General features: G+C 42.5%; 1 protein-coding gene across 1 annotated transcript in view; it reads right to left on the minus strand.

Annotated features, from left to right (window-relative positions):
* The window catches only part of Ryr3 (ryanodine receptor 3), a 524,632-nt gene that overhangs the window by 199,166 nt on the left and 310,882 nt on the right, over nt 1-14,584 (minus strand). Inside the window, exons 24-28 of the mRNA XM_075961717.1 lie at nt 13,922-14,081; nt 11,967-12,114; nt 10,332-10,540; nt 9,639-9,813; nt 1,306-1,514 (exon numbers count right to left, since the gene is read on the minus strand). Coding sequence (XP_075817832.1) covers nt 1,306-1,514; nt 9,639-9,813; nt 10,332-10,540; nt 11,967-12,114; nt 13,922-14,081 — 901 coding nt within the window. The remainder of the gene's footprint in view (nt 1-1,305; nt 1,515-9,638; nt 9,814-10,331; nt 10,541-11,966; nt 12,115-13,921; nt 14,082-14,584) is intronic.

Raw genomic sequence — 14,584 nt, forward strand, 5'->3', positions numbered from 1 at the left:
TATTGAGCAAAGATTTCCATAGTCAGGGGGTATCATGAGAACATTTTACAGAAAGGGACCAGAAAGTCCCAAACTCAGGAAGAGCCACAGAAGCTCCTCAGAGGGTACTTTCACCTCTCAGGTTTCTATCTGTGCTTGAGTCCTAGCCTTAGAATTTATGTGCCTTGAGCCTTCTCTAGATCCTGAGACAATTCATGGCTTTGGAGCACAGGTTCTATGGAGTGGTAACCAGCAATATTAATTACATTCTTCATATGTGTATGTGTGTGTATTCATGTGGGCCCACGTGTGTGTGTAAGCACAAGAACATGTATGCACCTGTGTGTGGAGGTCAATAATTAGTCTTGAGAGACAGATTCTCTCCTTATCCTGGAGCTTAGTAACTAGGCTGGGCTGGCTGGACAGAAAGCTCCAGGGATCTTCCCGTCTCTGCCTCCCCAGCACTAAAATTACAAGTGCCTTCTATCACACCTCCTATTTTTCCCGAGTCTAAGATCTATCAGTTTGCCAGAGGTTGTGAGACATCCAGGATTTAGAACTACACTTCTAAAATAATGGCTATCCCACAACCGGAGGAATACAATCTACCCCAAAACATGGGGGTTAACAGGGGAGGAGCATTAAGAGCAGCTGCTTGCCAGGTTCAGACCTTTTAGAGGTGAGGTGGGGGGCTTAGAGTCAGGTTAGAGCAAACCACTGGCTTGAACCCAAGTAACACTGCAATGGAGCCGGTCCATTTGGAAACATTCTTCTTTCTATGTCCATCAGAGGAACATTATGGTGGGTCTCATCAAAATAGATCTAGAACCCAAACTTGGCTTCTTATAATATTTAGTTCTTTGCTCTTCTTAAAGGTGGAAGTACCATAATAAAGTCTCACACTGCAGCTTATAATGCTAGTAACAGCACTAGTGTAAACAAGGCCATAAAGATAAGTTATGAGCATGGAGGGACACACATGTTTACTGCATGAATGTCAAGTAGAAATGTTAAACTTTGGGAGGAAAATAATATTGAAAGTGTCCGCACACTGAAGTACCATGATAATGCCGTCGTAGGAATATTGGCAAATAATCTGGTGTCTCAGTCTGAGAAGCAGTCTGCAAAATCATGTACAATGCTGTTGTTTCTTGTGAGATATTGTAAGTTAAGGGGATGCAACTGTAGCTATGAAGACCCCAGGCAGTGGTTGGTAGGCAGCTAGGGTAGGGACATAGGTAACCATTTTCTTTGATGGGAGACTTTGTGAGAACTTAGTGCCTTGGTCTACTTGCCCTGCAGGGACCACCCATGGTGTAATGTTACCTCTATGTGAGGATGATCCTTGGGCACATTCACGAATGTTGGGAGGCGCTTGCTGAACCACACCGCCACGTCTCGGTTCATATTTACCGCGAAAGGCTCAAAGCCCTCCTGGAGGCCACACATGGTATAAAATTTGAAGGTACTGGCATCTGTCCCAAGATTCATGCGGCCAATCTGTGACAGCCCCAGAGAGCAAATGGGCACAAACCCTGTAGAATAGAGATAGTGGCTTTAGTGCAGAGGTACCATTGAGGGGAGCTGTGGAGAAGCTGCAGTTGTACTTCCTGCTTGGATTGGGAGTTCCACGAGTCAAAATGGAAAACAGCCTTTGTCTGTCTTTTTAGCACACAAAATCAATAACAGGAAGCTGCCTGGACACAATACTGCCCTTAGTATATGGGAGAGAAAAGTGGATTTTGTTCAAACTGATTTGTGGAAAAAAAGTCATGTAGCTAAGAATATTCTCAAGATGGAAGAGTAAAACAAATACGAAACAAGTGAAATCTATTATTTATGCCTCATTTAAAACTGATCGTAGGGCCTAGAGAGATGGTTGAACAGTTCAGAGCACTGGATGCTCTTTCAGAGGACCCAGGTTTGATTGCCAGCACCTACGTGGCAGTTTACAACCATCCCAGTGCCAGGTGATCCAAAGCTCTCTTCCAGGCTCTGCGCGCACAGGATATGCGAATGGTTCAAAAAATTCATGCAGGCACAATATCCATACATGTAAAATAAGTAGAAACAAATTGTGTAACAACAACAAAGATATGGTGTCTGGCAGGGCACACCTGTAATCCTAGTCACTGGGAGCCGAGGCAGGAGGATCCAATGATCTAGACCAGTATATTCACACAGGGAGTTTGAAGCTAGGTCAGACTATACAGTAAGATCCTGCTTTAGAAAATAAAAACACAACTGAAAATAAAATAGACCTAAAGCAAAACAATAAAAACAAACAAAAAAACAAGAAAATGATCAACAATGTGAGAGAACAAATATGTCAATTTCTTTTAATAATAATTTTAGATCTTTGGTACACACACTGCAATTAGTTAAAAAATGAAGTATTGATTCTACTCTGATGGGGCTAAATAACTGTTTTACCATTGAATTTGAGGCCTACCCCATTGGAGGGAATCCTTGGGAATGTAAACCTGGTTAAAAATACTTGGCCCATGGAAGAGCAGCTTTTATGTCCAAGTGGGGTAATTAGATGTTGTTCTTCAGCATTGATATAGTGTCAAGCTGCCTTCTAAATATTTGTGTTTATTCCCATGGAGAAAAGTTTTACTCATGCTTCAACAGAGAAGTCTCTCTGTCCACCGAATGTTGGTGAAAGCTCAAAGTGTAGAGTGTAGGGGAAAAGAGTGCTCAGCAAGAAAGAAAGAAGACATTCATCATTTATACCATTCCCTCCAAAACCATTCTAGAAGTAGCAGTGGAAAGAATGTAAGAGCCAGAAGTCAATGAGTAGGGCTGTGACATGCCATCCTCTAGGAAAAACACAGATGTGGGAGTCCCCTCTGTGTGCTGTGATTACCATTAATGAATAAAGAAACTGCTTTGGACCTATAGCAGGGCAGAACTTAGGTAGGCAGAGAAAGCTAGGCTGAATGCTGGGAGAAAGAAGGGTGGAGTCAGAGAGAAGCCAAGGAGCCTCCAGAGACAGATGCTGGGAACTTTAGCTGGTAAGTCACAGCCACATGGCAATACACAGATTAATAGAAATGGGTTAAATTAATATGTAAGAGTTAGCCAATAAAAAGCTAGAGCTAATGGGCTAAGCAGTGATTTAATTAATACAGTTTCTGTGTGATTATTTCAGGGCTGAGCAGTCGGGAACGAACAAGTGACCTCCCTTCAACAAAACACTGGAATTATAAACTCATTGGTAGTGTGGATGTCTACACGAAGTTTGCATAAGAATAGGCCTATCAACAGTCAGGCACGGATGGAGGTGAGACTTAAGGGGCTTTACCCCTCTCTAATAACTATTTGCTCTTGATAGATTCAGTAGCAGTGGTAGTTAAAGCCTTACTTGTGTTCTTATTGGCGATCCCATGAGTTCCAACGGTAGTTCCAATCTAACGGTCACACAGATAGCCCTAGTTAAATAAAATGGGCCACAAAAATCAAACCAAAAGTCCAGAACTCTGAGGGATGTGAGGTCACTGACGAGATGGGAGGGAGAAAAAAGAGGGTTGTTTGGGGTGTGTAATCAGAATATATGCACGTACATGAAATTGTCAAAGAACAGAATCAAACAATAAAAAAGAAGTGACGGCAACTGTTCTGGGCCTCCGACTGCTCATCAGTGAAATGAGAGGTCACTCAGTGGTCCTTTATGTTTTGAGAGTGTTGAATAGGAAAACTGTATTGCTACCAGTTTATAGGTTTCCACCTTCCTCGTCTACTGTCATCCTCACCTAAGCAGGACTACGAGAGCCAAGCATGCGCCAGAAAAAATGCTATCCTTCCTTCCTGCCACCACTGTCATCTCTCCGAGCTCACATTTATGACCTGATCATATTTAGAAATTCCAAACAGACCAAAGCAGAAGTTAAAGTCGTCTGGATTTCTTGTTTGTGGGTTATTTATAAATCATAATTGTAGACCAACAAATCAGGAAAGCAGGGAAAGCACTAATTATCCTGGATCGGGGAGGATGTGGGAGGCGGGCGGCTGGAAGGCAGCTGGAGCGGCAGAGAGGGCCAGGAAGGGAAGGAACATCTCTGAGGCCGATGCCTCATACAGGCACTGGGGTTCCCACAAAGAAAACATATGCCACTCCTAGGAGAAATGGTTGTACTATTAATATTTTTTAGTGTGTGAATAGCTGGGCGGTGGTGGCGCACGCCTTTAATCCCAGCACTCGGGAGGCAGAGGCAGGCGGATCTCTGTGAGTTCGAGGCCAGCCTGGTCTACAAGAGCTAGTTCCAGGACAGGCTTCAAAACCACAGAGAAACCCTGTCTCGAAAAACCACAAAAAAAAAAAAAAGAAATCATATGTTTTGATAATACATTTTCATCTTTTTGTTTCTGGGAAACAAAAGAGCAATTTTGAGAGCATTATGTCAAACAATAAGAACTTTTTATATTGTTCCTAGGTACCAAGGCCACACTGCACTCTTTGTAGAGTAAGTACTTATATATTGTTACCTAAGCCACGGTGTTCTTATTCTATATAGACTCTTTAGTCAGATAAGCTATGGGGCCACATGCCATTCTTATGTAAATCAAGTCACATAAGTGAAAACTGAGTCATCTGTATACTAGTTGGGTGGTATTAGGAATATGAACTTATTTAGGATACATATGTGTATTACCCTTGTTAAAACTAGAGCATATTAATGTCCTCCTGGCAGAATGATAGAGTCCTCTGATGGCCACCAAACATTGGGGCTGGACCTCTGGCCCCGTCACTCCAGAGAGGCCGTAGACTAGACAATTAGAAGCTGCCCTAGCAATGTTAGGCTTGCTTCTTATAAATAAGTTGCTGGAAATATGATTACAGAGTAGACTGAAGATTACCAGATCTTCCCAGTTCTGCAGTGGCACAGGGGCTCTGATATATGTTGTAATGAGACTTGAGGGATGAGGAGGAAGTACCCCAGTCTCAGGAGCTCATTTACAGGAGGGCAAGGAAAGGAATTTAAAAGAGTGAATGTTTTTGATGTAAACCACCTTCCTCCCAAGACAGTGTTTCAGTCCATCTGATAAAGAGCATAACTCAAGCCAGACATGGTGCTTTTATCTCAGAGCACAGATATTTGGCACTCCAAGCTTGATGCAACCAGAGACCAGGAAATGTTCAGAAACTTTCTTCTCCTTTCTTCTTTAGTAGAATGGTGGGACAGACACTAAGCAGGCATAAAATTCTGAGTGGGAAGCAGGAGAAAGGTGACTTCATTGGAGACAGACCCACCAACAACCGAAGGTAAGAGAAGTATTATTTGCATTGAGCCTCCCCGTCCCCGCCTGCCGCAGGAATTTGGGTTCTTCATCATTGTAAAGAGACGGCACTCAACTAGGAGGGAACTGAAGAACTGAGGCACCAACAGACTCGACCAAGGTCATGAAAGGACTACGTACGAAATGATCTCATACCCTCTGACTCTCTGGAGTTTATGTGGATAACAGGACCCACTTGGCAAGGCCATGTGACATTACCATTAACACAGTTTTTATTGTCACAAACTAGGACTGTCCACACACACACACACACACACACACACACCAAATAACCTGTAGTCCGAATGAGACTGGAGATATAGGAAGAAAGGTAAAATAAAAGGAGCAAAAATCCCATCTCCCTCTGCTACTTCCTTACACTCAACAAACAGATGCAAATATGCTCCAAATATAACTTTGAAGAGGTTCAGAATTGCATTAATGAATTTAATGGAATTAAATCAAACCACGTATACAGAACTGCCATCTCAGAAAAGGAAAGAGAAGAAAGCATAAACTTAAAATTTTCAGAAGATCCCAGGTTCTGGTAAACTTGGTTTCATATACATAGTATCTCATTCTAATGTTGTGATTAAAAGGAGCATTTTTTTTAGTATCAGGTGGTTAGAAGGAAACAATAATCTGGAAAATCCAAATGATTATAGGTTGCCATTCATTTCAATCTTCAGCCAGATAAGAGGAATATCACTAACAGTGTGGCAGAAAAAGGATCTTGCAGAGAGGTGGTTAGATGACCTTGGGCCATTTCTGGGGGATATTTCTCTGAATGTCAACCATGGCATGTATTTTTCTTCTTTTTATTTACTGCTAAGCCTCAAGATGGAATTCAGAGACAAACTGGGAAGGCTGGAGCATGGTAGCATGCTCAGGAAACAAGAGGTGACATCCAGTTTCTGAGCACAGCCCCCATCTAGAGAGAGAATAATATTAACAGGACCCTTTGGCACAAGGGCACAGATAGCAGGGGCACTTCCATCAAATAAACTTTATTTTCTACCTCGTAGCTGTTAGCAGAGTCCTGGGATCTTTTTAGACTTAGACAGACCAATGGGCAGGAACATCACGGAAGGCTTCCCCTGTAAACTCCAACGCTGCAGCAAGAGACAGGATGTTCCTCAGAGGACTGCACACCCCAAAGCCTATTCCAGATGTCTCATTCCAAGGTGTGGCAGGATCTTCAGGATTTTCCCTCTTTCATTTAGGCGAAGGAAATGTGAAGACTAACTGTAAGATCTACTTTGGAAGCTTCTGAGCTTCCAGATAGCTGAGGCTGTGACAATATTAAGAGCTATGATGGTCTAGGTCAGGGACCAGGAAACAATGAAACAGATAAGAGCTTGCCATTTGCAATGCAGGAGAGGACAGAGACAATGATGAATGTGTCACTCTCCTGAGACAAAGGACAAGCTACACCCTGCAATGATTGTTCTTATTCTTTCTCCAGAAGACCAAACGATTCCAACTGAGGATCTTGGACCTAGGATGACACACTGGTGACCTGAAGAGTGCCAATACACAGGGCATTGTGCCTTAAGGTGATCACAAAGCATTATATGTTTTGTTTCAACAGATGGTTCTCTTCAAAGTCCAGGCAAGATTTTCTGCCTCGTTCCACATTTTGCACTGAACAAGGAGATGAGGTATGATTATCACTGGCCTCTGGCTCTGCTGCTGTTATTAAAGCATGACACATCAGCTTCCTTTCAACCATCCCTCCACCAACTCCTGCGCTATCGCAGAGCTGAAAGGGCCTTCCAATTATCTTGTCTCTGTATTATTAAAGCAGATACAATACTACAGTATAATGCACAAACATATTACAGTACAAGCCTATTATCAGACAGCTTGCTAATAATAGAATTTGTTATTCTGAAGGTCAGATCGTGTCCCCGCAGAATAAAGGCATCTCTTTCATCACAGCACAGATACTTTTTGAAAGACAAGCTACTCTCAAACAGTTCTCTCTTTCTCAGCACCTCTCCGCTCAAGTACTGTAGTGTGCACATTCTACAAGGTGAAGTACAGGGGCGGGTGTTCGGCTCTGATTAGACACGGATTTCCTGCATGAGAAGGTTGAGTCTTGACACATAAGGCCGTGATCTATACCTCATCTGCCTTGCCAGCTCTATCATTTACCCATCCCATATATAAAACCCTGCCTTCTTACGGTTCCAACCCTTCCTGAAGCTCCCTGCTGCTCCAACACTAGCCACCTTGCATCTTGATGGGGTTACATTCCTTTGACTTATTTCATTCCGGATTCTTTATTCAGCATTCAATTCAGATGCCACCCGAGTGAGGTTTTTTTCACTCTGCATTAGTCACTTGCCGTTTATAACTCATGTTCTGCATTATTAGTCACCTTCCCTATTTCCATCTTACTTAGTCCACAATTAGAAGGGAGCTCTCTGCACTGCCACCACTGGCCTTTGCGCCTGTGTTAGACTACCGTTTCTCAGAATGTAAGGTATATATGTATATGTACAAACCACCAGAGTCTCTGGGCAGGATGCTGGCTATGAGTCTGCTGTGGCGCTGAGACTCTTGCATTTTTAACAAGGTGGGATGTACCTTAAACATCAAGGCTTTATACTTAATGCAAAGCTATACAAACTTCACACAGCTCTCAACACTGCAAGTCAGACGAGATTCTCATGTTTCTTATACATGAACCCAAGACAGGTAGATACATAATCCCCTTTTAGGTCACACAGTAGTAAAGCCAAGAAAAAAAGTGCTGGTCTACGGACTTTTCCTACTCTTCTTTGGGGAAACACCTGGATTGCCTCGTTATCTTCCTGAACTCAGCGATATAACACGGCACATAGTGGGACCCTGGGATGGATCCCCTACACTGCACTGATATCATCTGCTGTGTTCCCTCTCATTTGTATCCAAGGCTGCACGGTTGCCATTTATTCTGATGCCAATACCACATCTTCCCACTTAGCTCTCTAATCAGGACCTTCTTCAAAATGGATTTTAAATCTGTTAAAAGGCATTGAATTACGACCTCCACCTGGATTTAGTGATTTCTTTTTGCTAGGAAAACAGACTCAGCTGCAACCTTTCTGTTTCCCCAAATATTAGGCTCCTGGAAACCTCTTGAATGGTTCAGTTGGACATGCACATGGAAGACAACAGGTGCCTGTAAAAAGTACATCTTCCAGGCCCCAAAGCTACAGAGAAACCCTGTCTCTAAAAAAATCAAAATAAGGTACATCTTCATAAAGTTAAAACACTGTAAGAAATGAACATTTCTATCACATGAACATGGCTTATTATGTTTTTATTCTCTTGCTCATGCAGTTATATATCCCTAGTGTTTAGGAGACTGACTCTATTTCCATAACCTCTCAGAAATTCTGTGCCACAAGGAGTCCTAGTCACTTACGGGGGATGGGGGAGGAACGAGATGCGAAGGGGCTAAGATGTCACAAGGAGGCGGGTGTGTGATGAAAGCTCTTGTCTCCAGCCTCAGAGCAGCAGCCTTCCGATCTGAACTGAGGAAGCTGCGTGCAGCACACACACAGCACAGGCGTGCGCACATCGCTGTGCTATGTCACTGTCAGAATTTCATATCCGGAAGAATAATGGAATTTCTTCCATCTGTCCCCTTACTTTTGGTAGACAAAGAATGGAAAGCCCAGAGCAGTCAAACAGTCTCCCTAGGAGTTGTACAGTTTAAAAGAAGCAAGTCTGCCAGTTTGTAGTCCAGCGCTCTTTCTTCATATGCCAACAATCTGTGTACATCTTGTTCATGCAGACAGGAAAATAATTAGCTATAACTGCTCCTTTGCGACACTGGAAGCATTGCACTTATTGTCCTCCATCTATGGCCAATCATAAGCGCGACTCTGCTTTGGTTTCACAGTGTGTTTGAATTTCAAAATAAATTATATTTCATTCAAGGGAACAGCTAAATCTAGCTTTTGTGTTCCAATGGTTCTCATCAAAGCATCAAGTTCAATTACACAAACATGCAGAATGACAATTCAAATTAGAATAAAAGGATAATTCTTTAATCCACTGATTTTTTTTTCTCTCCTGCCAAGGACATTCCACCCTATACAATTAGCATTTCCATTGTACTAAAAGCAAGCTGGGGAATCTTAAAATGTCAAGGCACAGGGCATGGAATTAGCCTGACTACAAAATTTATATTTACAAGCACATGCTGAATATCACCATTATCTGTCTGATTCTTTGGGAATTTCAGCATAAAGGATGGCCATCTCTCAGAATTTTGAATATGCAAAGGATAGTGTACTCTCACTAGAATGCTGGGGAGCTCCAGCAACTTGCCTCGGTTTTCCTTCAACCCCACAGGGTAAGGGAGGGTGGGGTGGTGGATTTACCATTCTCAATCTCATAGTCAGCGAAGGCAAGTTCAGAGCCTTTGTTGGTGATCAGTAGCTCCCCATTCAGTGTGAAGATCATGGAAGCATCATCCAGGTTAATCATACACCCAACCACATCTCCTGGCTGCCAAGTTCGTCCAAAATATCCGCTACCTTGATGCCAACGCTGACCCTGCAAAACAAGATCAGTCTGAGAGAAGAAGAAGAAGAAGAGAAAAGAAGCCCAAGAATCCCAGAATCTGGAGAAATGGCCACGGCAGCAGGATCTCCTAATTTCTAGTGTCAGATGATGTCTATAAAAAGGTCAGGAGCAGGGGTCTATCTTACATACAGCGTCACAAGACAAGGTGATCTGATTAACACATTTCGTTCTAGAACACATGAAAGTGTCACAATATATCGGCTTTATAGAGTTAAATGGGTTACCTCTGGAGCATAGCCAGCCATCTTGGGGGGAAGGGTAGAAGTGGGAATGATTACTAAAAGGATGCGGGATATCGTCTTCCCCTTTTCCGGAATCAAAAACAAAGAAGCAATCACCACGAAATATTTATTCAATGACTATTATCCAATGGTGGTAGCTATTTTCTCTGAAGCCTAAGACCCAGACTCCCAGTAATTCCAGCCTCCAAGGAAAACTCTGGAAAAGTAAATTTGTAGTAATGGAGGGTGGCTACTGAGTGGACTCACCCTGCTGCCTTCAAACACAAAGGCTTGGTCATCAGCCCCCAGTTCAATGTCAGGACGACAGCCTGGCCTGGCCCAGCCGACACGCATATCTCCTCCGGTTACCACTTCAAATTCAAAGTACCACTTTCCAGACTTTACTGCATATGACCGCTCTACCCGGAAAAATCGAATCTTGTCTATGCTGACCTTCTCAACAGTGGGGTCAGCTACTGTGAGAAGCAGAAGATAAGGAGGAGGGAAAGAGCGGTCACAGACTTTTAATAATTATGCATTCCTCAAAGAACTTGAAACCATCGATGAAGATGGTCATAGATCTCCCACTGTGCAATAAGGCATTTTGTTTACACCATGACACCCATCATTATTAGCACATTACAACAACAACATGACCACCGTTTACTGAATATTGACCTCACGGTGATTTCTTCATAATAACCTTATAAGGTCAGAATAGAAAAACCAAGGGTCAGAGAGGTTCAATCTCTTTTTTGGCATCACAGTAAGCAGGATAAAAGCTCTGAATCCAGGACCGATTCCATCTCATGAACCACTGTGGCCTTTGGTACTTGCAGAATAAACTGGTGATTTTGACAGTAATAAAATTTAACTGGAAACAGTCATTTCACGACCTCTAAATAATCTGGCATTCAAGTTTTGGAGGATGAGAGAAAATAAATGTGATTTGGTCTGTAACCGGGTATCCTGAAAAGCTTAGCTACCTTATAGAAAATTTATTTGCCCTAGGGCTGGGTCACAGAAATGCACATTGTAAAGATATCTGTCATGAGGTGTGCACAGGTTCAATCCAGATGGGGTCCCAGCACTAAGAGGGGGAATTGGACAGGAGCTCCCATGCCTAACCAAGAGGCTGCCTCCAATAGGTAATCACTAGCAAAGGAAAACTTAGGTCTTTTCCAATGGAGTCTCACTGGGTATATAAACCACGATGAAGGGAAGGCTGCATATCCAGCAGTAGGTGGTGGACACAAAACAAACCTAATGGTGTTTCCAAGATATTTTTTGCTTCATGTTATTTTGCTTGGGCATTAAAAAAATCTTACTGGTCTTTTGCTTGTATAATATGGTTTCCAATTTTGTGTTTTATGGATTTTTTTTTGTGTGTGTGTGTCGCTTGGATTTTTTACTGTTTTATTTTTAATTGTTTTTATTTTTGCCTGTTTTTTTCCCTAAAGGGAGAGAGAAAGAAGGTGAAGCTGTGGAGTTGGATGTAAGGAGCTGGGAGGAGATAAGGGAGGGAAAATCAGGATCAGAATACATTGTATGCATTTTCGCTTAATAAATCTATCAATGGGATAATGCTTCACAGAAATCAAAATACCACTTCTAAAATAGACCACTAGGCAGCACAAAGTGAACTTAGTGTGCTAGAAAACAAAAAAGGACATAAAGTCGGAAGGAGGGAGGATGAGAGCTGATGTAGAGTTAGGAGGAGGAGCATGGTGAAATATAGTGAAAACACATTATGTTCATGTATGAAGTTCTGTGAGAATAAAATATCACATTTTAAGAACTGTACCATTTACAATAGTGTAAATTAGCCCTATTTAAAGATAACATTTCCTTATAAGGGAACTTAGTAAACTACTGCAAGAATGAGTGATTACAGCTCGTTACCTAGTTCTTGGTCCGATGGCTCGATGTTATATCCATAACCAACAAACGTCCGTATAGCTTCCCGCAGGCTGTCCCTATTTGATTTCTTGGTGCGCTCATCCAGTAATACATATGGCACCAGACGGGGATTTCTTTTGTTCTTCAAATCCTATATGAAGCCAAAGGGAAGGTGCCAAGAAAACATATTTCAGTTTCAGAAGCAGCCCATCCTACTCACATACTCCTGACTTCTCAGCTGGCTCACACTCGTCGATTACATTTCCCCATGTGGCTTGAGATTTAGCAGTGTGCGTAGTTGCCACTTATCTTCAGGATTAAATGAGTGTAAAAGGAGAAATCTTACTAATGCTCAAAGCTAGCATTAAAAACAACACTTTAATAATGCCAGCCAGCAAATAAAATGAAGTGTCATGAAACTGGTTAGCACCCTCCGTTCCCAAGGTAAGGCAGATGGGAAAGGTGTAGCTATTCCCTTACGGAAACTCATGCCCCATTTAACTGTCAACCCCTGCTCCCCAACACATCAGCATCTTAAGTCATCAGACAGACACTGGAAGAGAGGCAGAGGCAAAGTGGATCCATCCTATCACAAAAGGTCCATCATGCAGTGGAGTGGTCCCCAGTTCCTTAGGCGAGACTATGAGAGTAAAGAAATGACAATTGCAGGAAAAGCTGATCAAACTAAGTTGCATGGTACCCTGTCCAAACCTCCTCATCCCCAGGCCTCCATGTTTTAATAGCTGAATTCCTCTTGCCTTCCAGATTTCCCGGAAGTAAGTTTGGGAGATTTCCTAGTTTGAAACTAAAACTTAAATATCCCCCAAAGCCTCGTGCATTTGAACATCTGGTCTCCAGCTTGTGGTGTTGTTTTGGGAGCCTTATGAAGAGATGAGGCTGGGATGGTCCAAGAGAGACACTGGTAGGCAAGTATTTAAAGGTTATGGCCCCATCTTCTTTTGTAGCCTGATCCAGAAGATACCAAACAACACGTGCTATAAGATCCTGCTGCCCCATCCAAGCTACCGTGGCCATGTACTTCGACCATGATAGACTGTAAACTGAGGCCATGAGCCAACTCCTTTACCCCTCTTTCTCTCTACGTTGCTTCTGTTGGGTATTTTGTCTTAGTGATAAAAAATCAACACAGAGGCCGAGGTATGAGCTAACTCATGTGAACTTTCTGAATAATAACCCTTAGTGATTAGTAAGATGGGGGAAATAGTTTAGGGAAAGGGCTGGATCAAATGGCTTGCAATGAATCCTGATGCTAACTCTGCTGGATTCCTCATTACAAAGTCACACACACCTAACTTTGCAGTTAGGTTGCTTCAAAATCAAGCCAGAAGTTCCAGTTTTGCCCAAGGATCCTTAGCTCAATGGCCCAAAGTGTGTGTGTGTGTGTGTGTGTGTGTGTGTGTGTGTGTGTGTGTGTGTATGGGGGCTTCTGGGCAAATTGGTTCATTCCTTTTCTGGTCTATTTCCCCCTTGAATTGATTTCAGTGGTAGCTATTTTGGGGGCCATCTCAGAACTACTGCTGACCCATGATGTTGATTCGTTCTCATATCTTATCCCAGAAATACTACTGGCCCAGGGTATTGATTGTTCCAAACCCTGGCCTTGGAGGGTATCATGAAATCTTGACTCTATGGTAAAAACAGAGGGTGGGATAAAATACATTGCCCCGTGTGTGCACTTTATCGGCGGATCTCTAACTACAGGAAAGATAAACTTTATCCACTTCTGCAACATTGAAATGATGCCTGTAGTCAATGTCAATGTGACAGTTACAAATTTCGCTAGTCCATGGTTCCATCAATAATAAACAAAGCACAGTGTGAGGGATAGAGGGCAAGAGCAGTGCCCATATTCCAATCTCACATGCTTCACGGCAGAATGACATTTTGATAGATGACCACATCTACTTCTCTAGCATGCTTGACCCAGCACTCCTCACCTGTTGAATGCCATAGGTCCATCCTTGTTTTATTCTGTCCTTTGCCCAAACATTGTGTGCATTCTCGGCAAGCTTATCCACTAAAATTTCTTGAGGTGGTAACAGCTTAACATCAGATAAATCCAAAGGAGCTGGCTTGTACCCATTGGACATCATATAGCTACAAGTGAATGCAAAAGTATAAACATTTTGAATGACTACACAAGATTCTCTTTTTCTAGATTTTTACAAATTTATCCCCTGAAGATTACATATATGTATAACGTATCTCTATCAATACCCTATTACCTCTTCCAATTGCCCCCATGCTTCCTCTAACATAACTCACTTCAAGTTAAATGCCTTTTAAAAAAATAATGCATTGAGTCCAGTTAGAAATTCCCATATCTGCAAAGGTGTGGGCTTATGCAGTGAAGCATGGGTAACCTGCCAGTAGCCCCCACTGAAAGAAAATTGACTCTCCATCCCTAGCAGGCAGCCATCAGCTGCCAATGGTTCCTGGGTGGAAGTTAGTGTCTCTGGAACTCCTCCCACCTCTTGTTGACATTCTTTTTACTGTTGATCTTGTGAAGTTCTGTTGATAGATCACCATATCTGTCTTCTGCAGATAACCACAGCTGCTCTGAGTTTATGTGTGCAACAACCATGTAATGTCCACAGAAC

This window comes from Microtus pennsylvanicus, chromosome 2 (genome assembly GCF_037038515.1).
Source record: "Microtus pennsylvanicus isolate mMicPen1 chromosome 2, mMicPen1.hap1, whole genome shotgun sequence".
Classification (NCBI taxonomy): domain Eukaryota; kingdom Metazoa; phylum Chordata; class Mammalia; order Rodentia; family Cricetidae; genus Microtus; species Microtus pennsylvanicus.